This window comes from Tinamus guttatus, unplaced genomic scaffold (genome assembly GCF_059628265.1).
Source record: "Tinamus guttatus ecotype Peru unplaced genomic scaffold, ASM5962826v1 Tinamus_guttatus_pri_ptg000203l, whole genome shotgun sequence".
In the NCBI taxonomy this organism is placed as follows: Eukaryota; Metazoa; Chordata; class Aves; order Tinamiformes; family Tinamidae; genus Tinamus; species Tinamus guttatus.
The window spans coordinates 3948624-3972386 of record NW_028288737.1 but is presented as its reverse complement, the minus strand read 5'-3'; the positions used below and the strand labels follow the sequence as shown (position 1 = coordinate 3972386).

Here is a 23763-nt window from a genome sequence, read left to right as displayed (position 1 = left end):
CCCTAATTCGAAGAGATATAGGTGCAGCGATAACCCTTTTTTTCTTCTAAAACTTTTCTTGAAATAGTTGTGTTTGGGGGCAGGGTTAAGCAGGGTTTCCTTAACCTTGCATTGCTAGCTCCTGTTTGACATCAGTGCTCCTTTTTTGATATTCCCAGCTCTTATTACTTATTTTCTGGTTACTAATGTGCAGAGATGTTATATTAGTGTTCACTATGCAGATGGTGAGATCTTTATTCATATTAGTATTTTTCTGGAAGGTGATTCAAAAATCGTGGAGCCTTAGCCAAGGAGAAATGATTGCCATTGTGACTGCTCCTTTTTGGCTTAGATTTATTTGTTCTGTGGACAGGAGACTGTTCACTGATGTTTTTGTATCTTTATTACAAAAATCTACCGATTATAATACTGTGTTCATCCTGTAGTCCTTATCTCAGTGAAGAGCACGAACTATTGTGTTCTGCTCTTCCTGTGTGGAAAAAGGCAATTTTGCTTCTCAAGAAAATTTCCCATTTCTAGTAGTTGTCTGGTTTTGAAGATTCTCAGGGAGGAAAAAAAAAAGACTTGAAATCTGTCTGATGTTGTGGTAAGTAGAAGTATCTGTTCTACCTCAGTATCTGTTCTACCTCAGAAAAACTGAGCACCTTTTGAACCACACACACACACAAAGTCACAAAAAATGGACCTGTGGCACTGATGTAGATGCATTTGGAGCAACCTGCTGCTGCATGTCCAGGGCTTTCTGCCACTACCTTCTCTGCCTTGCGCTGCAGATTATCACAACAATAGTATAAGTGTCAGAGAGGACCATGTCAGTTCAAGACTTTCTGTTCCTCCAGCACGTTAGCACAAGCCCATACTCATGGGCAATTTGGGCTAAGGTGCCAGCATAGTAAAGCAGCTAAGGCTCCCTTCTCCCAGGCTGCCTGTGAGGGTAGAAGAGTAGAATGAAGGATGCACAGAAGGATGCAACGTTGCTCTTGGGTCTGCGAGTGCAGAGCGAGTGCTCATCTGTCAGCATCCCAAGTCTCCTTTAAAAATAACGCCCTGGCTTATGCAGTTATAGGTCTTACATCGTTAAAACAGCCACTCAGGTTGACTTGGCCAGCTGTACACAAAACTTCTACTAGTACCTGCTGTCAGTTCAAATTCCTCCCTAATATGAATTTACACTTAGCCTGGAATAACACTGGTTCATGTGTTCTCACGCATACCCTTCAGCTTGCATGCAAAAAGCCAGGAAATAGCTTCACAGTCATAGTGTTAAGTTTAAGTTCGAGGCATTCATATGCTTGAAATTCAAAGGATATTCCAGGAATACCAACCTATTCCTATAGCTCTACAGGCCACACTTGGATTTGCAATCAAAGCTTGCAACACCTTGCAAGTCCTCTACTACCTCATTTACTCTTCTTTTTTTTTTTTTTTTTCCAGAAACCTTGATGACTGTGCAATTTGGATGAATTGCACAACAGATAGAGTGAACTGCATTCACCTCCAACAGATAGAGGGAACTGCGTTCACCTCTGTCCAGCGTTTATGCAAACAGATGAGCCAACAGCACCCAGCCGAGCACTGTTTTTCCTGGTCACTCTGTGTCCTATCCTCATTCTCAAAAACATCAGCTACTGAATCCAGAAACATAAGGTCAAGGATATTAGTGTTGAGTTCTGGGAGTTTTTCAGTAGCTTATTGAAACATCACAAGTGTTCTTGCTATCATGGACAATGTGTGTCTGTGTAAAATTTTGCAACTCGTTTTTTACAATCTCTCTTTCCATAAACTCTCCACATTTTGATTTAATGAGCTCATACTCTTCCATACAACTTCATTTCAACACTGCTTTGGCAGAAAGCTTAAAACTGATAATAACCACCCAAATTTTATCCCCTGCCAAAGCAGTATGAGAATCTTATCTTCAAGTAAAAGCAGTTTTAGCAGAAAATCTGCAAAGTCATCCAGTTTCTTTGTTTCTTCTACTCACAGTTCTGCGGTTACAATGAGAACTTACTATTTTTACAGCATTCCTATAAATAAACTCTTAATGAATGGTCTTATCATTTTATTTTATATATATATAATGCCAAGATACTTAATTTTCCCCAAACTGCTGCAGTCCACTATCTGTCAGCAAAGCTAGATCTTGGGCTGCGAGGCAATTCAGGCTAAGATTTTAGGTTCTTAATACTTCTGTTCAGCTTATAATCAAATGGTTTTGATCCAGCTGACCTAGAGCCAGCTAAAGACGGAGGTATGAGGAAGCTGCCTTGCTGCTGTGGTCACGTCACAGTTTTTCAGTGCCATTCACACACCTTATTTCAACACTCATGCACATTTTAAGCAGGAAGTGGCAAGCAGCTGACCACAGGCAGGTACTGCTGCTGCTGCTGTCAGTACTTATAGAAGTAGAGTGCTGGGAAATGGTCACCACACAATTAGGAAGGGCTTCCTGGGTCATCTGTGCCCAAGCACCAATGTTGCCACATTCATCTGATAGCACCTTTTGGTAATCTTACGGATAAAATCTACTGACTAATGTAATTTAATGTCATATCAGTGATTTCTTTTGATTTCCTTCCTGTTTACCCTGATGAAACAGAGAAAAGTTTCTCCTTTTGCCTAGAAGAGAATTGAATTAGAATGGGTTGTATGTTCTACACCATTGAAAACCCAACCTTTCCAGGTCTGACTGTCTTGCCAGGTCTTCAGAAAGTTAACTGTATAAGCTGCAGAATGTCTAGCTATCCTCTAAAAGAAAGAAAAAAACCTTCCCTGATACCTTGATGCAAAAATCTATCTGTGAAACCTGAGCATGAATTTTTAAAGATGTGGTTACATAAGGTGTTTTTGTCTCAACTCGCATTGTCATCTCACTTTTATCTAATGAATAAGAAAGGAAACGGCCCCCAAAACATAAAACCATCTGTCCAAGATTGTTGCACTATATAGAGAAGATAGGGAATGAATAAATAATGTAGCAGATTTCAAAGATGGAACCTTTAAAAGAAGGTGAAAATTTCCCATTATTGAAAGGAATTCAAGCTGTTTGGTTGTTGTATAAAATTCACTTAATTCACTGTACCTTGCCTTCCTGGATGGTGACGACATCGGGCAACCCTCCAAGTACCCGTGCACGATCTGAAAATACATGAGCATAATTTTCTTTAATGTTTCAAAATCAACTCTGTCCCAGATTTTGTTTCCTCCCTCGTTCTCATCCTATTTATGTTCAACTTCTCTCTAAGTATATGTGCATGGACAGAATTATTCAACATTCTTAGCACACCATTTGGACTTACAATAACATTAAACTCACAGGAAAAAAAATGTTAATATCTGACTGTCAGTCACTTATTGAAGGAAATTAAAATACTTGTCTGTGTCCTGCAGATTTTGTTGCCAGTGAACTCAGTATTATTTCTGAATGTGCAAAAATACCTGAATTCTGAGGATCTGATGTTCCAAATTTTCCATGTCATAACCTAAAAACTCTGTGCTTATGTAAAGAAATGAGCAACAGTGGAAATAAGGCTTTGATCTAAATGCAAGGACAGATTCCAATGTTGGTGACAGCAGTGAAATTCAACCACTTTGTTTGGATGTATTTGGGTGTAAATGAGATCAAAATCCAGATTTAATTTCAAAGTCCTGTAGCAATCTTACAGAAAAAAAAAAAGTAAGCTGAGTACATGCAACCTTGGATGCACTCATTGGATTTTATTAGTTTCAAGTCTTGAAGCTTGGCAGAGGAAGGAAATGAGTGCACAGAGTTCTCCATCACTGCTGCTAATTCCTTTTTCTGTAAAATATGTGGTCTGGAGCGACTAACTCGCTGAAAGCAGAAACAAAGCTATATTACATCAGGTAACATGCTAGCCCGAATGAGCGGTCCAGTGTCAGAGATGAGTGGCTTAGGGTAGGGACACTGATCCCCCCATGTTGTCTGGGCTAGGACTAGCAGGGATTCTTCCACACTCCCAACACCCGTCTACTGGAGTGCATGTCCAGCGAGGAATTCACTCAGATCTCTACTCAATCTCTCCCCACTTCTACAGAGGTCTGAAAGAAATCTGCAGTGAGGGAATTTTTGAGGTCTTACTTTTTCCATGCATTTTTTGTGCAAATAGGAAGATAGAGCTTAATAATTCAATGTGGTTTCTAATGATTAAATTATTAATTAATGGACATTTGGATAGATATTCTAAATGCAGGTCTGAGAGATCTGAATATCTGTTTTCAGTCATACAAAAGCTGCTGCAGTTTTCTTATCCACAGCACTTCTGTATATGGTGCAGAGACATTTACCACTTTAGATGGTTCAGAACTAACTGAGCAACTTCCTCCAGCTTTCAAAACAAGGTGGCTTTTGTGTCACCTTTTGTGCAGAGTTTATGCATGAGACATCTCAGCAATAATAATAACCTTTAGAGACGCTAACTGGTAATGCGAGCAGGAGCTCACACTACAAAAAATCAACATAGCCCATAATGAGGGTCATTGAAAGGTTACTCTCCTTGCTTCTCCTTGGTGTAAAAACAAACTAGGCTGAGGATGTGCACGTGCATACACTCATGTATACATGCTCTCTCTCTCCCAAAATGCAATCTTCGGGACATGAAGAAAACCCTTATACACAATTTACTATAACTATTGTCAAAGAAGGCTCACTTACTTTTTTCTGCAATTGCAGCTTGCCTGGAGTTGAGAGAAACAAGAAGAGGTTTCATTAGAGGTTTACTTAGAGTGACTGAAAAAAAATCTTTTTAACTGCTTTTAATCAATTAAAGAAAATCTCATCTATTGACAATACTGTTTTTCCTTTATTACCAAGGTGTTATATAAGTATTATATTAAATAATTTAAATGCAAAACTAAAGGCTTCTGCAGGACTAGTATTTGTTTGACAGCATATTTTTAGCTCTAACACAAAACAAACATATAGTTTTTATATTATGGATGTCATTTCTGTGTATAGATGGCACAATACTTACTTTAATCTCTGGAATTCAGCAAAGGCTTCGTCAAATGCTGTGTAAAGAGAAAAGTTAATTTTAATGGTAGGTTCACAGAAGAGTCATTACAAGCTTAAATTTAAAATGTAGACAAACTTAAAATGTAGACACATTAAAGAAACATTAATGTATTGATACAGTATAAGCTTTAAAATGCTGAACAACTTAACTAATAAAGGCAGTATTGTACATGAGAGCTATAAACATACATACACATAAACACATTTTTTTTCTTCTAAAAGTCAGGCTGTAACACAAAAAGATAGGAGACGGATAGGATGAAAGTTTCCCACAAAACTTGGAAAAAACCACAATGTACCACATTGATACATATTCCAGGATACAAGAGATTTATTTTATCCGAGTATTTTTCACATCTGCTCCGAAGCCTCACACTGATGGCGGGCCATAAGCAAACCCATTTGGTATTGCCAACTGTTCTGACTTTCATAAATTCTGTCTAAACTGCCAACCCCCGCCTTCAAAAGGGAAGAAGGAATATCTTTTCTCAAAAACCAGGGGAAGCGTACAGAAGGAGCAGTATGGAGCTGATTATAAAGCAATCCTCTTGCTTTATAATCCCCACACAGAGCTTGCAGACCCAGTGCGAAGCTTTCGGGATCGCAACTGCTGTGGAAAGTCAGCAGTTCAGAAGCAGCTCATCTGTTCCCTAGGATCTGAGAGCTCTCTCAGAGGAAAAGCTTCCAAAAAATCACTCTGAATAATTTTAGCTGTTCCCCTAACATTGCTTCATTATATTGATGAAAGGGACCAGTCTTGACATCTCTGAAGAATAAGAAGCCTTATTATATCCATCAAGAAGCATGGTGTCAGGGGAAAGCAACAGAACAAATTTGCCCTTCACTTCCTCCTCCAAATGCTACTTGGAAGGGTGAGATACAGAGGTCATCCAGTGACCTCTTCTGACACTTGTATTTAAAATTGCCAGTCAATGTCAGAAATACAAGGATTTTTGTAAGATATCCCAGAAACTGAGCTGGCATCTCACTGGCCAGCACTGCAAGGTGATACTTGGTAGGTAAATTATGACCTGAGAGCAGATGTTGGGGCAAACGATCTATGCTTTTCCCCCACAAACACTGCCAGGCTGCTCAACTGCAAGGTGTGCAAAGAGACCCTACAACCCAACAGGTAACAGGGGTGCAGCAAGATCCTGCTATAGATGCTCCTATCCTGCCACAGTGCCATGTTCACATACAAATGATTTTAACAGACTGAGTGGCCTACCTTGTCCAGAAAGATCCACTGTCTTTTTGTGTCCTGTTTTGCCGTCAAAGAGCTCCATGGTATATTTGCCTTTGTCCTGTGGAGTTGGCTCATTGATCTGCAACCAGATCTGCTCCCCAGTGACACCAGTCTTCACCCTGTCTGTAAATCTAATCTGGGTATCGCTGAAAAATATAAAACAATGTTATCCTTTCATTTTACAGGAGTATAAATACGATTCGTTCATGTTGACTCAGTGAGTACATCTGCTGTTAGTAAGTGATTTCCAAGCTGCCATGGTATGACACCATATTTTGAAAATTTTGAAGCCCAATTCTTGAGATCAAAACGGCAGAATTAATGGGACAGAATTTTCCCTTCAAATTCTAGCTCTCCTCAAAGGTTGCAGAAAGGTAGCACATCTCAGTCCACTGTCTGATTCATAAAAGAGTTATATAAATTTAAGACCTAGATGTCTGAAGGATAATCTATGTATATTCAGATGTTCACTTTCTCTTCTTAGCACAGGTTTATTTCTGCTCAGGGAGAACGTGACTATGTGTATATGGGTGTACCTACAGAAAAACTACTTTTGCTACTAATATTGATTGCCCAGTTAAAGTATCTTTTGATGCCCTGCCATGCTTGGGCTTTACTGATAAACATAGTTTGACATCAGCCTGTGAAAGAAGATATTCCTTGACAAATAAATAAATAAAGGTTTTCCAGCTTCCTAGCTAAGCAGTTATCTGCTCTGGATGAGCAGAAAGATATTTACCAAAAAATGTATCCCTAAACTGATAATTTTGAGTGTACCAGAGGGTCAAAGAACAATTCTACTAGATTAATTCAGTGTGTTCCAAGATAAAAATAGTTTCTAAAAATGAAACAGAAAAAAAAAAAAAAGGAGAGGGGAGGAGACAGAAAAGGAAGACAAAGAAGCAATTCAGACTACTTCATATTCACTTCCAGTTTGAAAGTGCTTAGGACTCCTGGCAATACCAGGTTGAAATGGATGCCAAGCAGCAGGAAAACCTCACACTGTTTTCATTTCTTGGACGGCTTTGCTGGTTAGCATCAGCTCCTGTAATTGCAGCCAGGATGCAACAACACATCCTGGGTATTCTTTGCCTCGTTTGCCTAGAGTATAGTTGAAAGAACAGTAATTCAGATTCCATCCTAACAACTAACTAACTACTACTATGTTGACAGGAAGTGAAGTGAAATAGCTAATAATAATAATGGATTTCACCTAAATCATTTACATCTCCAGGTTTTCCAGTGCAAGCCTACCCTGGTTGGGAATTCAAAACTGTCTAATGGATTTGGATATGCAACTCCCACTAATTTTAAGGGCAGCTGGGAATTCAAATTCTTGTAAAAAATTCTCCATTTTCTATCATGGTTGGGTTGTGAGCTTGCACAGGAGGGGTTGTCTGGATTTTACTGCCCCAGGCATATGCTGGAGCTTGCTTTGTCTCTTAAACATGAACCTGTGCACCAAAGAGGTGCCCATTTGTCCCCGCTTCTGTGAATTACAGCTTCTAGACAAGCAGACTTCCAGGCCAGATATCTGAGAACCAGAAATACTGTCTTGTTTTCAAAGCCCGTCAGTTCCACAGCTTTTACTTGTGATTGCTCCTCAAGAGGGATACAGGGAAAGATGCAGCCTCTATCTGGGATGGGGAAGCAACATGGGCCTAACAACAACCCACAGCATGGGACTGTCACTCATGATGGAGGTGATGGTGGCCTGCCCCACCGAAACCTACGGGTCTTGTTCCAGTTTCATACTGGAGTGATTCACTCAAGTTAATAGCACTTACAGGAGAGAAAATGAAGGGAAAACTGGGCCCCCAACAGCTCTCACATATCCAAGTTTTGTTTGATTTATAAAATCAAGGAACACCGAGACTTCTGCAAAGCCCTTACATACTTACTTGTGCACCCAGCCTACTCTCAGGTCTTCCACATAGTAATTAACAAAGGAGTACAGCCTAATGCCCTCAGCTGTGCTCTGGATTTTCAGGTCAGTTGCAGATAAAGCTGAAAGAAGAGCATATGTTTTTAGGCAGCCATTCATGGAGTGCCAAAATGATTCATTCATCTGAAAAGAGAATTAAACGCTTACCGATCCTTCTGCAGACTTCATTCATCAGATCCGCAAAAGCTGTGGAAATAAAACCCATAGTGTAAGAGTCTGTGCCTGCAGCTCAAACAGTCAGTAAAGGCACAAGTACCGGCTCCGAAATATTCTCCCTAGCAGGTTCCAAAGAGAAATCATAGTTATCTTGAGGAGCATACTAGATTTCACAGCAGTGCAGAAACATAGCCTGTTATTCCATGATTTCCTGACTTTATTTAATCACAGGCTTGATGCAGCCTGTGCCTTGATGCAGCTGAACATTCTCTTTTTGTAGTACAGCTACATTCTGTCTCTTTTTTTTTTTTCCCTGTAAATTACAATATTCACTTGGAATGTTAACCCATCCTTGTACATTGTAATGGATACAAATTTTTCCCCACTGGCTTGGCAGAACAAGTAGGATTGAAATTCTAAACATACAGTGAGTTCAATGAGTAACAATGCTCCTAAACTAAAGAATGGCTAAACATAATAAAAATGCGAAAGCTTTTAAAATTATCTGGTTCTGTAATTTCCTTTTATACTTGTAGACATCTACGACTGATGTGCCTCTGGTGAAAAGTGTTACTTTGCTTAGCTGTAGTCATAATATTCTCCCCAAACTGCACATAATCCAAATGCAGTAATCTGTATTCAAATGTTATTTGCCCAGGAAAAAATCGGTTTTCTAATGAGACAATCTTATACACTGGAGGAATAAAACCACACATAAATGACACGTGCGTTTGACTATATTACCAAAAAAACTCATTTCCAGGCAAGCATTCACCCTGTAAACTGCTCTGGCTTACAACATGCAGAATCACCTGCATTCATGAGCTTCAGTTCACTGGAGTCCTTCCCTCTGTCATCCTTCAATATGACCTCGTAGATTCCAGCATCTTTCTTAGAAAACTAAAATAAAATATAGCACAAATAAAGTTACTAATCAGAATAGTTACTGTAGAAATCTGGTTTTCATTGTAGATACCTCTGTGTTTTCTCTCCTGGGGATTTAAAAGGTTAGATTTAGCCTCTGAAATACGTCCTTTTTCTCACAAGGTACCAACTTTTTCCAACAAAAAGTTGGGAGGGCCCTGAACTGAGTTCCGTGCGGAGCCGCTGTCGGCTGGGTCTGGGCTGAGCTACTGCCCTCAGCCACAGACATCCCCCCAGCCTTGGCCCATGCTGCAGGGGTGCCCGATGCCCCGGGGATGGGCACCCAACGTGAGCCCCGCACAGGCCCCGGGGCAGCCAGCCCTGCGATGCCCTGCACCTTCTCGCAGCTGGAGGAATGGAGACGCGGGGGATTAGAGGGGAATGCGGGTCATGCCCAGCCTCTGCAGCCAGGCTGGGGGATGAACCACGGCCTCTCGGATTAGCCTCCGGGCTGGCGGCAGAGCCCGGTCCTTGTAAAGTCTGCGAGTGACAAACACTTTCCTAATGCAACTCATGTAACACAAATGTGGTCGCATTTTGTTGTTAAACTGATCTGGAAAGGAAGCGACAAGATTATTATCTCTTTTGTCATCATTTCCTGATAACCTGAATTAGCACAGTTAAAGATAGAAATTTGCTTTAGCTAAAATACAGGCATCTTGTGAGCTTTTCCACTTTTAAAGCTCACTTCCTATTTTGATTGTTCTGCTGAAATATCAGATTAGATCGTATCTTTGATCCGAATTCATAACATTAACAATGATGTTTAGGGCTAGCAAAGACAGTCACTTACCTCTGATATCAGCAGGGTACATACACCATCCTTAAAGTCATGTTCTTCATCTACCATTATCTCCCTGTCGTCTTTGTACCATACAATGTGTGTTTCCTTCTTAATATTAGCCACCTAAAATGGGTGAAGACCACACCATAATTATTCTATCCATTTGATCAGATGAACTTGGCACTGCATAGATTAGACTGTTTAAATACTAAAGAACAAGTTTACAGCTTGAGTGCTGTGAGTTATAAGGATGTTGTTTCAGGCCTTACTAATAAAATGAGGGAGAAGAAAAACTAAAAGAACAAAAAGAGGGAAGAAAGAACTGTGAACTGCTTCAAGGATTCCAGATTACCGCTGAATCCTGCCCAAAGGATTTCTACACACACGAACAGGAAGAAAAGCAGAATACCCCAGAATTCACAAAGAACCTATTTCTATCCAGGTTCCTACACGGATGGATGGGTGGCAAAGTGGATGGATGTCTGACAGACCTGAAGCTTGAACTAATACCAGTAGCACTGCCCAAATAACAAAAAAGCCCCTGCCCTGAAGAACTTTTTTTTTCACTTTTGCCCTCTTTCTATCCTATACAAAATAACCACTGTATTGCTGTTTGTTGAGATACTGTATTTCTGCAAAGAAAACAGAGCTTACTGATTCTACAGGCACTTATTATCAGATATGCTGGAGTTTGAATCATTTTGATTTCCCCACTGTCCTCCTCTTTGTCTATCTTTGAACTATATTTTTTGCTTTAAAGATTTCCAGCCCGAAGTTTCAGATCATCTGCAATCACACCACGATGATTAGCCTTTGTGTTTTCAGAGGCTCTGTCACTATTCAATATGTAACTGTGAATGCAAAGGCAAAGGTATGTCTTTAGTTCTCTCCCTCCCCATCTAAGCAGCGGCAGTTCAAAGTATTTCTTTGAACATTGTGCTTCTAATGCCTTCTGTGGCTCTTACCTTACATTTCAACAGCACATTGCAATCATCAGTAACTTCCCATCCCAGGTATTCCACAAAATGAGGACCTGTTTAAAATTACAGATATATTTCTTTAAAATCAGCAGTATTCGCAATACAAAAGCAAAGGCTAATGTGTTTTTTTGCCAAGAATACTTTTATATTTTAATGTGTTCAACTTTTTCCTATTTCTCCTTCAGAAGATAAGGAACTACATAGACAGAATAAAAACACCTATTTCAAATTAACATAAATAGACATACCAGTATACTTAACAAAATAACATATATGTGCTTCTTATAAATATTTGTATCATCACCTTGTTTCCTTTGCCACTCCTTTCTTTGGAAATTTGCTTCATCCTGCAGCTTCTTGAACACTGGGGATTAAAACAGGGAAAAATTAAGGCTATATGAAATGTGTCATTTGTACAGCCCTGACTTGTTATAACAGTTAAGCAAAGCCCTTCCCCTTTGAGAGTTCTGCTGTAGGGTCAAGTTTTCATTCAGAAAGTTAATTTCAAACATTTCGAAGTGTCAGAACTTGATAGCAGCCAGCTCAACTATCCTAGGTGCTTACAGTCATCAGTTTAACATGTGTCATGTCAAGTGTTATCTGCAATCATACAGCTACTTCTCACTCGCAGCAGGAAGGAAAAACAAGCAAGACCGCAACATCAGCAAGCAGCTGAAATCCTAAGAGGTGCAGGTCTATGTTGCTAGCTGACAAGAACAGGCATTTGCACCATCTCATATTCTGGGAAATTTTAATTGCAGCTGTAGAAAAGCAAAACCATAACAGGCTGCAATATTCTATATTTCTAAAACAATTCCCCTTTCTTCAGATACTTTACAAATAGCAGTTACACACACACACTGTGGGAATATGACCAACCACTGGAACTTTTATTAGCATAGAAAACACTGGAAAGTGAAGAGGACATCTGAGGCATCCTTAGTGTCTTTTTTTTTTTTTTTTTTTTCCAGCCTACTACAATCAAAAGCCTAGATTAGCTTACCATCACCAATGAGGACAAGGCTGGACTGGTTGGTTGCTTTTCCATCTTGAAGCTGGAAAGTGTAAGTCCCTTCATCCTTTTCCTCAAGTTTATCCATAATCATTTCAACAAGGCCTGTCTTCTGGTCCACCTTCATTTTGTATTTCTTCAGGAACAGAAAGAAAAGCAACAATTGATAAATATCAGAACTAGAAACTAGAAATTTTGCAAACATTATATGCCATCTTTAGGTGAAATTCTTTGTTTTCTTTATTAAGATTCTTGCTCTATCACCAGGTCTGAATATGTGACCACGGAAATATGAAATCTGTTAATGATGGAAGCCTGTTTACTAATGCTATAAGTATGTGTCATTTCCCGTCACATGCTGAGTATCATGTTCTTTTTCTCTAGAAAGGCTTAGATTTGCTTATCTTCAAAACAATACTGTCTTTGAGATGATGTTATTTTTACAAACTTCAGTGTAGAATTACATAGCATGACCAGTAAAAAGACATGGATAGAGAAACAAAAGCATGTCTCGGCACGTCTCTGGGAATAACAAGTTCTGCTGCTAGAAAGTTCTGCCCCTGCAAGCTTTCTCTTCATAAAATGAATTCCTCCAACAGCACAGAGATGTGAGATCCAAGCACAAAAGTACACCAGGGCTGTAGATGAAGGCAACTCCTCAAAGGCCACAGCAGTTACTATCTGGGACCACCTTGTTACAGGAACTCCTATGCTCTCCACTTGTTTACAGAAAATGTGGGACTCCCGAAGATGACGGGAAGTCATTTAATTCCATTTCGTAAACTGCAAGCAGTAGAATTTGGCTGTAGCTCAGAGCCACAGACAAAATCTTTCCAGTGATGCTTCCAGTGACATACAATATTTCTTATGAAAATGCCTTAGGATGGAAGACTAGTTGAAAGTGCATTAAAGACGGCAGCATTAATACTCATTGCACAGAAAAAGGCTGACAACTGTAGGGAATGAAAAAGCTTACCTCTCCATTAAAAATCTCCTTATCGTTAAATACAAAGTTGGCCTTTGCATTGCCAGACAGTTTTTCAGCTTGCAACCAGAATCTCACTTCTCCTTTTTCCAAAATTTCCACTGCCAGCTCAGATACAAGTGGGATAGCTACACAGAAGAGAGAAACAAACGAAATATGTACTTTGTCCGTGTCCCAACAGCTATTTTATTCTGTAATCAGAAAGCTAATTTTTTCCCTTCATGCTCAGATGTATGCAGTGTAACTAGCTTATGATAGCTCTTCATTTACAAAATATCCTTCCATCCACAAATAAATTGGATGACAGATGAGATTTAATAGCTTGATGGTTCAGTCTCTATGCCAGCACAAACTCGAAATGTTCAAGTTATGCTTGGTGTTCCTCTTTTGTAATACACGGCTAAATCTGTTTCAAAGGCAACCTGCACATAGCTCTGTAGCATGATATGGGTCCATGTGGCACAGACCCATGCTTAATGAGCTGCTTAATCATGTAATTCTAAGAGAGTGAAATGACCCAACAAAGAAACAAACAAACAAAAGAAACCCCACAAAACCAAACAAAAAACAAGCAAACACAAAGTCTAATCAGAAAGTCCTGCAGGTTGGGGGATTTTTCTAAACAATCTGATCTTCCGTGGGTGAAACTTTTACCTCCAGACTTCACTTAGTATTGCTATACACCATAAATCTCAGTCAGACATTTGTTTACACACAAATACAGAAATCCATGGCATACAGACCAATTTCTTATGTAAGCAAGAAACTATAAATTGTTTTATACGGTAGCAAATCATAGGGTTTTTTTTTTCCTTTTTCCTTGTTCTTGTCACTAAAAGTGCTAACCTAGCTTTCACTCCAACTTTTTGTAAAGAGTATTTAATCAGCAGCCTTAAATATGGGCATTTAGACTGATACTGATACTAATCATTTGATCGGTTTCTATCACTTCCAGCTTTTCTAGTGGATGCTCAAGGTTTCAGCAAAATCAGACTCTCAGGATCAAGTACTGCCGAAATCCCCACTTTCTCAGCAGTGTAAATCCTGTGTTGCAGGACAGCAACATTGTGCTGCTGACTGGGGATACACAGACACACTTCACAAACGCCAGATTATGCAGCCTGGCGACAGATGCAAAACTCCTCCTCCTTCCAGATGGAAAACAGAATTACGAAAAAGACACAGGCATAACCAGGGAGAGCAAAATGGCTAACAGGGAGTCTGGAGGGTTGCAGTTACCAAACCGGAGCAAGGCAAAGAGCAGCCACGTGATGAATGTGCCACAGCCCTGCAAATGGTACACGTGAAGCTTCCTGGCCTACTGCATCACTTTGCTTATGAGAAGCAAAAGGGATTTGAGAGCTTGCATAATTTCTTGAAACAAAGTGACTGTAATGCCACACAAGCCAGCTGAAGCAACAGGAAGGGGGTGTGAATATGTATGAGGCTGCACTGCTCTTGTCTGGCTGTCAGCTCCATGGCAATTTTAAACTCATCACTTGATTTGTCTGTAATTAACTGTGAATATCTTAGCCTAAAATGGAGAGGGGGGAAGTGTCTCAGAAACTGTTACAATAGGGCTGAAAGGATGTAGTCCAAAGGAATCAGACTAATCTGAGAGACCAGCCCTCGGCAAGCAAAAGTCTCATTTTAAAGTATTTCTATTTCCTTAAGCACCAATTGACAACTACTCAGGGACTTTCCAGCCATCATGCTTACAAGGTTATAGATGCTTTTTGTATTGGTACAACATCACAAATTACCACATGGACTTGGCAGAATGTCCTCAGGCAGCTACCAAATTGAAGATCTGGAACAATTTATCTTTTATCTAATACTAATACATTGTTGCCTTCACATGTCCTTGAATTCTCTAAGACTGAATTATTCAGGCAACCCATTTTCCAGGGAAGGTGCCAGCTGCAGGTGTTTTTAAGCCTAAACTACAATTAAAAGCAGATCAGATATACAAACAAACATACATACAAGTGCTTCTGTTTAATCAGAAATGCCTATGACTAATCTTTCTCTTTTTTTGTAGAGAATTTTGGTAATGCTCAAACAGATTATCCACAGATATGACTAAAAATCCCTGTCGACTGACAGGAACTCATGATTTTTCCAACCTCATAGGCATAGCCAGACATACCCCAACCTCTGTTTGCAATTGATTCGTTTTGTAGTGTCCACGGTACCCGGAAGGTTCAAATCAAGTAAGACAGTTTTCTCCTTTCAATGTTTGGATAAATTTTTCAAGAGTTCCCCTTTTTGCTCATGTCTCCTGACTACTCAATATACACCTAGAAATGTACCTACTGTGTAAAAAAAAGGCACAATCTGTGTCCTAAGGAACTTAGATTGTGGCATGAGCTATGGATACGGAGTATGGAAGAGCCCTCAGCAGAGAAGGGTCAGGGCAAGTAAGCACATGAGGCAACAAGAGGGTTTGTGATGAGTAACTTTCAGTTTAAAGACATAATTAGAAGGAAAAGCCTGGGAGGAGCAGGAGTAAGCAAGGTGACGCTTGGGCTGTCATTAAGCTGTCAGAAGGTGATACAATATGTTTAGAGGAATAGAGCTGATACGGAAAAGCTGCAGAAGGAAATGAGGAAGAGAGATGATACAAAATGACAGGCAACTTCTAGGGCCAAGTTTTAACTGGACTGGAGAGGTACAAAGTGGGCTGAATCGGCAGAGGTTCCAGGAAAGCATGCACAAAACTGAAGACATTAAAACATAAGCAAGAATTTTAGTGTAGGGAATGACAAAGAAGAAGAAGATATAGTAGGAAAAGATAAGATTTAGACGTCATCTAGCTGTATGTAACAGGATTCATTCGACTATTCAATTTATTATTATTTCAATTATTCAAGTTACATTCTGCTGAAATTTTAAAAGTTGCACTATCACAAGGACAACATAAAAGTGTAGGAGTTCTGTGGACTTAAGGAAATTGCCATCTCAGCAAACAAGATGTTCAGATTGTAAAATGTTACAGAAAAGAAGGAGGGAATTAATTTCAAAAGAAAAATGGCTGTATATATATATCTTTACAGCTGAGTTTTCTACAAATGTTTGCTTTGTTTTTCTTGAACTTATGTTAACATCAGTTTAGAGTAAAGGTAAAGGGGCAGAATTTACAGTTTCTCAAACCAGTTTAGGTATTCTGAGTAATAATGAACGACTGTTGTGCGGAAGAAACAAACACGACAGGATACTTATTTCCCTTCTAATATATAGACTTACGATATATATACCTAGACAGTAACATGCCACAGAGCAGAAAGAACATCAATAATACACAAATGTACTGAAAGAAAAAAAAAAAAAAAGGAATCTTAGATTTGCAATTCAAAACATGCTTTAGTTTGAAATTGCTGTAGAAACTTCTCTACCTGATGCTGACAGGAGTTTTGTGATACATACCCCAATGCACGTAAACCTCTCCTCTACAGATATGTTCAATTCACTTACTTGGGAATTTATGTTCATGGCTCAGAGCAAGAAGACGTTTCATTTCTGCAAAATACATAAAATAGTTTTTATGAATATTGTAAAATAATTAATATGAATATAAGCCTGAAACTACAGCAGGAAAACCAGGCATGAAAACAAAATAAGCATGCTTAACAGAGATAGTTTTTACCTTCTTCATCAATCGTGTAACTTGATGAAACTCCATCAGTGTCTGTAACGACACAAGAATAAATTCCCAAATCTTCTTCTCCAAGGTCCTTAAAGATAGCTTTTGACCTTCAAAAAGAAACATTTTGATCAAAAGATGAGACCAGTTTGAACTAACCTCCTCCTTTATGTCTCTAGCACTAGATAAAAATATTCCTGTGTTCCTTTGCTTTGACCAGAAAAGTATGGGGCCCTGAGGAGCATCCTGCCATTTGCACTGCAAAAAGAGGCAACACAGCCTGTATTTCCAGACTGTGTGGATCCTGTCAGTGAAGAAGAGAGTGGAGAGGGAACCAAGAACATCCAAGACATCACGAGAGTGAAGGGGTTGCCTCTGCTGGGGAAGCATCACAGAGAGGGGCCCAAGCTGCTCAGCTTTTCCAAGAAGCCATACAAACTCACAGCACTGAAGATACTGGAGCTAGACAGTTTAAGCTAGCTCAAGCAGGCCTTTAAGAATATTTTGCCACATCTTTGATGACTTTGCTTTCATGAGTGTAATGAGTGTGTGATACAATTTTCATATGGAATATTAAGAGAGTGTTGTGAGCTGTTACTTTCTGTATGGTTTCTGTAAGGGGCAAGACATATGGCTACTCTGTAGGTTGAACATGTGCATTTGCCATTTATTCTTCTCTGACGAATGTCTGAAGAAACAGATAAGATTTACAGAGAATTATAAAAGTTAGCAAATCTAGGACATGAAGACATGCTCAAAATAGAGTAGTGCTTACTCCAGCACCTCAGAAAATTGCAAGTGTTACACAATAGAAGCATTTTGCAAGCAGCCAGACAATTTTAGCCTTTGGAGACTCATAATAATAAGTCTGCCCTGGTTAACAGGTTACAAGATGACAGGGCACATATACTCTCCCTGTGAAGCTCTGCTCTTACAAAAGGCCTGACTCATTCAGTGTGAGCTACAATTTCCAAATGGTTGCAGATGGACTTGCAGGAGAACAGCAACCGCATAAAGCAACCTACTAGCATCAAAGGCACATTTAATTCTTATCCTAAAGCATGAATTTCTATAGCCAGCCTACAATTTGCAAAACCAAGACTAGCTTTACCACCAAGGGTTCTTACTTTCCGCCTTTTGTGTCAATGTCCAGTCGAGAGTCATCTTCAATTGGTTCATAATTCTTGGACCAAACAAACTTAGAGTTTGGAGACATTTGATCGCATTCAAAGTTCAAGGAAATGACTCCATTATCATCTACATCAACCACTACTTCTTTAGTTCCTGAAAGACCAGAAAAAGGCAATTCCAATTGTTTAGAGAAACCAGCAAATTTACGTACATATAATTCATAGACTGGATTAAGCAGGTCCATGTCCTTTTCTCAGCCTGCAAACATTAGTACTTTAATCTTTGATTCATGAGTAAAATTCTTATCGTAATCCATAAAAATATGGAGAAAATTAAAGAACATCAATTGACCTATTTGAGCACACACGAGAGTGATGGTATTTGCTTTGGAAAATCCTGAAGAGTGCAAAAAAAGGGAGCCACTAAATGTTTACATCCACTAAATGTTTAGTATATGAACAGCAATATTTTCCATGATAATGAATAGTTAGAGCTTTCTTTTTGTAACAAAAAACTCTCATTCTCTAGTCATGTAAGAGCTCTGAAGAGAATACCAACTGCAAAGGTAGGTATTTGGAGAGGTAAAAGAGGAAAAAGAAAACTGTCGAGTTGCCCCAGCTGCACTCACTGTGTAAATAAGGCACATTTTCAGAGACAGGAAAGTTGGTTTGATCACTGTACTTGGCATCTGGCCCTGCTGCAGTCTGGGCCTGAAAAGGGAGGCAGCACTTGCAATTAGCTGCTGAGTCGCCCACCCTGTTTCGCCAGTATCTATGGTCCTTGAGCTGGATAAGGTCTATCCCAAAAACACCCTGAGGGTGAATCTCAGACCAGAAATCTGAGGGTATCTCCAGCCTGCCCCTTGCGTGTTGATGCAGCTGGGAGAACTTCATTTGGGATTCGGGTGGTTCTGCAGCCTTGTCTTCCAAGGTGTTAACTTTCATTTCAACAACTTGCCTGGGAATGTCACTCAGAGCCTGTGCATTAGGAGGTGTTGGAGACCATCCAGCTTCCTTTTCTGAATGGCTTTGAGTTGGATGTTACATCTGAATAGGGCACTCAGATTATTTAGTTTAAGACAATCCTAGGCTGCCCAGAATGCTAATGATACCCTTTCCTCCACAAAGTATGGTGTCTTAAAGACAAAAGCCTTATTCCTGACATTGAAATGAAATGCTTTATTTTCACCATAATTCTTAATGAGCCTCAAAAGTACAAAGAGTTTTCTGTGTCTCCCCCTCCTAACACTATACACGTCCTCTCCAGCACTGTGAGTAGCTCCGGTACCGAGAATCTGTATTTGTGCAGCCTTCTTATTCTTTACAACTTGCTATAACTCTTTAATGAAAATTGATATTCATGTTTTGGTACTATTATTTACCAGCTTGCCCAGTAATCAAACACATGTTAAGTACCAGTGTATGATAAATGAAGCCTGAGGTCTATAGATGTCTTACTAGGCAGCATCATATTTGCCACATTTTTATGATGTAATTTATTATACAGAAATTCATTACTTGACATTTCATTAGTGCTTAGATCCTGTAGATCATTCATAAATGAATCCTTTGATGGCAGCTTATGCAACATGCCAAGAATTACAGACAGAAGACCCATTCAAAGGGCAGCATCTTTTATATCTGTTTTAAAGAAATCATGTTATGAGAACAACACACTGTGTTTATCTCCAAAAGTGACGCTGGCTTTTACTTGTAATATTTATATTGAAGAGTACGAGGAAAAAACATCAACTTTTTAAAGTAGTGGGCAAAGGGCTCTACCTTTCCTGAAAAGTGAAACCAAAGAGGCAGCCGTAACTATACCAGTCTTGGTATTTCCCTTCCCATAAAGCCTGGTGGTGGCAACCTGTCATACAGGGCCTCTTTTAAAGGTATCATAAGAAATAAAATACTGAGATGTGCTTTCAAATACTGATTATCCCCGTTTATCTGAATGCTTTGTTACACTGAAGTGAAAGAGTTAATCTTAAGATAAATCAGACGGTTTGACAACAGAGTCATGGGCATCATTTTAAACATAGTTAATCATAGGTGCTGAAAGGGACAGTTTTACTCATTTCTGAGACTTGGTCTTAAAATTTTCAAAACATGCCACAGACAGTCTTTTCTGTCAAGTTGGATGTTACTATGGATTAGCTGAAGTGATTCTGATGGATAACTGCTGTGTAATTAAAGTTACAAAGCAATCAGGCTGAGACAGCCATCTGATTAATTTTTTAGGTCTTCTAGAGCTATAGTCATAGCAGAACCTGTCAGGAAAGACGGGTAATTGTAACTTTAAGCTCTCCCTTGTGTGTTCCTGATGCTGTTTCTAGAGGCCAGGTGAGACAGGTGTAGCTCAGAGAAACTGTTGGGGCTGAAACAGCCATTTAAGTACAAGCTGTTAAAGCACAAGCCCTTTAAGTACTGAGTATTAACAGAGAAGGGCAAGAGCCCTCATACCAAAAAGTTCCTTTTACAAAAGCACACGGCAAGCCTCTCAGGTGAGGGTTTAGCTCGGATCCTACAATCTGATAATAGGAAGGATCACAGGCCTGTGTAAAGCAGTGGGTCTTGCATCTGCAAAGCTGAGCTCCTCCTGAGATATTTCCTTGACACTGTAGTTACATGAAAAATCTCTATTCAGCCCACTTGACAGTTCCTATCATACAAGTTTCTATCATAAGTCTGTCAGACAAATATTGACCCTCAAAACAAACAGAATAATAAAGCCAAAAGCTTAGTATCAATATGAATTTGATGTTTGTGTTATGAGTGGTGGTTGCTGTTGTATGTGAGCTGTTCTCAAGAATGGGCTCGCAAGTCTGGTCTTGCTCCACTTGCAGGTGGTAGAAATAATGACTCAGGAGGTTGTAGGTCTGGGATTAGGGCTACTTTATTTTTGAAAAAACAAAAACAGAGTTCACAGACTACTTAACTTGTTCCTCACAAAGTTCTCAGCTCTCAGTTTCGTAAGCCACCAGTCCATGGGGCGCCCAGGTCTACCCCCATCCTGCCTGACCCTCTCACCCTTTTCAGGTACCCGAATTATTCTTATCTTTTCATTTGAGAGCTACCTACAGTTAATATCTCCCTCTGCTGACCCAAGCTCTTCCTACGCTGTCCTTAGCCTCTCTTCTCCCAGTATCACAATCTTTCCATCTATTCCTTCCATTTTTTCTAGTCTTTCCAGCCTCACTAACAGCCTCACTAATTCCTTTTCAGGCTTTCATCAACTACAGTCTCACTGAGACCTACCTCAAAACGTTTTAGTTTTTTTCCTATCGCAGGCATTTATGAGAGGACCAGGTGTTTATGAAAGCAGGACCAGTCCTGCTGGGATCCATGGGCAGCGAAAAGGAGCTTGTCTGGGAAGAAGAGTGTGATGGCGGTTCTAGGCTGGGTTATTGTCCTCTATCTTTTTGCTTCATACTAGGTTTACACCAGATTTTTTAAAGATATCTCAGAGTTCATTTTTTTTCTATCTTACAAGCCCCTCTGTTTCTAACAGTCTATACAGGAGTAGATCACAGTTTTAAAATTGCTTTATTCTAAAGCTTGGGGGGATATCTTGGTTTTATATCTACCATTTCAGCTCTAATTAATAGGGGAAGAAAAAAGAAACTTTGCATCCACAGAAGAGGACAAAGAAAGGAAGTATTGAGAGACATATGCCCAAGGTTATGTTTTCTGTTAGGGAACTGTTTCTGATGACAAAAGGCTGGTGGCTCTGGTCCAGCTCACCTATGACACCTATACAAAGTTGACGGATTTTCTGAAATTCCAGGCAACTATACAGATATTCTGCACCCTTGCAGCGGTTCTAATGTTCCTTGGCACACTATAGACACACTGGAGCCAGATTTCAAGGATGTCTATGACAAAACCTTGCAAATTGAATTCCTGCTGAAGACAGTCTCCACAATTACTTCATCAAACTGTTTAAAAGCTTTAATTTAAATGCTAAGAGAAAAGAACATTTTATTTTACCCTTTCCTCAGGCATATTATATGAGTTAAAGAAGAGAGAGGTACAGCATAAACAACTCATCTAATATTGGAAGGGCAATACCTACATTTGCAGAGTTTTTTGGTTGGGTTGACCTTAGTAGGTCCTGTATTTATGCGTGTACACATAGATATATACACATCCCTTACAACTTTATTGTATCTTGATATTCCTGAACAGGTATTTATGGTAAAAAAAACGATCCGACCTTAAGAAATGTCTGAAAAAAGAAAATAAGATGTGACCCTCAACTCTTTTCCTGTGTAGTAAACAAGCCTGACTTGAGAGGGGTCAGATTGTTTGCATGCAGGCTGTATACAAGCACATGGTCCCAACAGGAGCCTGCTTAAATAAGACGCAAAAGAGGAAGGATCTCTAACAAACCTGGTCGTGTTTCAGCTACAACAGGATCAGTGGCATCCGATGGTTTCCCAACACCTGCTTGGTTTGTTGCCCGCACACGGAACACGTAGCTCACACCTTCCTTGAGGCCACCTATCTGGAGGATGCAAACATAGGAGCATGATTTGCTACAAGACACTGACACTAGCTTCTCACTTCTTACAATACCAGTTTGGATACCTGACAATTACATTTTCTTTCTCTTTTGCTTTCCTCCCTTTCTAATTTAAAAATATTTCTTCCTCATATTTTTTCTTTTTGTTTCAATTCTAGAGTGACATGACTAATTTGTTTGGCTTATTCCTTCCTTGTATGCATAGTTAACATTTAGACAGTGTCATAACTGTTATTCATTTCTTTGAAAAGGAACATTATCAACGGAACAGGATGTTTTTTAATTTATGCCTGCTGACCTCTGAAACAGTATAGCCTTTTACTGCACGTCAATTCTGGCGTTTAAAAATAAAATTATTGGGGAAAAAGTGCTTGCCACCCCAATTTATAAAAAGGACGCTCTTTATTTAATAGTGATTATTTGAGCAATCATACTGAATTTAAATACTTGCAAGTATCCTTTTAAAATGTATGAAAGGATAAGACCTTAAAGTGAACATCTTTAAAATTATCTGAAAAGCATAAAAATAGCAAACCTACTTCAGCCGATCCCTTCTTGAGAAGTCATTCAAAAAATGATTTATCACAATAATGCAAAAAAATGCTTTAACTTGTAGCGAAATGCGAATAAAAGGTACTATATGTTAGAAAGATTCTTCTGCCACCTTGTCACAGCTTTTTTTGTTGTCGTTGTTTTGTTTTTTGATGCCTGTATTGTGATGCCTGCATTCCACTTCGGGCTATTAAAAGCTAGGAATGTCTCCTATGTTATAGGAACAATATTTGGTTTTAGTATTGCTTGCTTTTATTTTTAGGTTTGTTTTGCCAGATTCTCTTCCAAGTTACAGTCTCGTCTGACTGTACTAGCATTATACGGGTGTGTTCTAGGCACAACATAACCTACTAAGTGTTTAATCATATGGGAATTTGATCAAAATTCAATGGTATATGTAATATTGACTTCCTTGGGGTTACACTGTTAGACCTGTGTTTGAATCTTAAACTGTTGTACCTTCAAATATCTCTTTTGAAGTGGCTTCTCATTGACACTTCTCCAGTGTTCCTCCGTTGCTTCGGTTTCCTTTAGATCAACGTAATAACCAGCTATAGGACTACGACCAGTATAAACTGGTTCCTTCCACAATAAAACCAAGGAATCTTTCCTAATTTCTATGCATTCAAGATCATGAGGTGGCCCTGAAAGGCAAGAACAAAAGTTACAGTTGTGGTTACTAAATAAAGCCCAAAGGGGTTAATGCATAAGACTTCAAAAATCCAAATGAAGCACCACATTCTATATTCAGAGCTGATATAACAGGTGCAGTTCTATTGTGTCACATCTAGAACAGGTATAAATACAACCTATAGTTATAAAAAGGCCCAACAAACAATCCCATTTTTT

The 23763-nt window shown here is 39.3% G+C and overlaps 1 protein-coding gene across 3 annotated transcripts in view; it reads right to left on the bottom strand.

The window, feature by feature from the left end:
• MYOM1 (myomesin 1) overlaps positions 1-23763 on the bottom strand; it is a 73297-nt gene that overhangs the window by 7168 nt on the left and 42366 nt on the right. For all 3 annotated transcript variants that reach the window (XM_088524084.1, XM_088524082.1, XM_088524083.1), the window contains 17 exons: positions 23374-23558; positions 22230-22344; positions 17835-17991; positions 16711-16817; positions 16539-16583; positions 13056-13192; positions 12071-12215; positions 11372-11431; positions 11053-11120; positions 10097-10210; positions 9192-9279; positions 8371-8409; positions 8180-8285; positions 6261-6424; positions 4992-5028; positions 4673-4695; positions 3083-3138 (listed from right to left, as the gene is read on the bottom strand). In XM_088524084.1, coding sequence (XP_088380210.1) covers positions 3083-3138; positions 4673-4695; positions 4992-5028; positions 6261-6424; positions 8180-8285; positions 8371-8409; positions 9192-9279; positions 10097-10210; positions 11053-11120; positions 11372-11431; positions 12071-12215; positions 13056-13192; positions 16539-16583; positions 16711-16817; positions 17835-17991; positions 22230-22344; positions 23374-23558 — 1646 coding nt within the window. The remainder of the gene's footprint in view (positions 1-3082; positions 3139-4672; positions 4696-4991; positions 5029-6260; positions 6425-8179; positions 8286-8370; positions 8410-9191; positions 9280-10096; positions 10211-11052; positions 11121-11371; positions 11432-12070; positions 12216-13055; positions 13193-16538; positions 16584-16710; positions 16818-17834; positions 17992-22229; positions 22345-23373; positions 23559-23763) is intronic.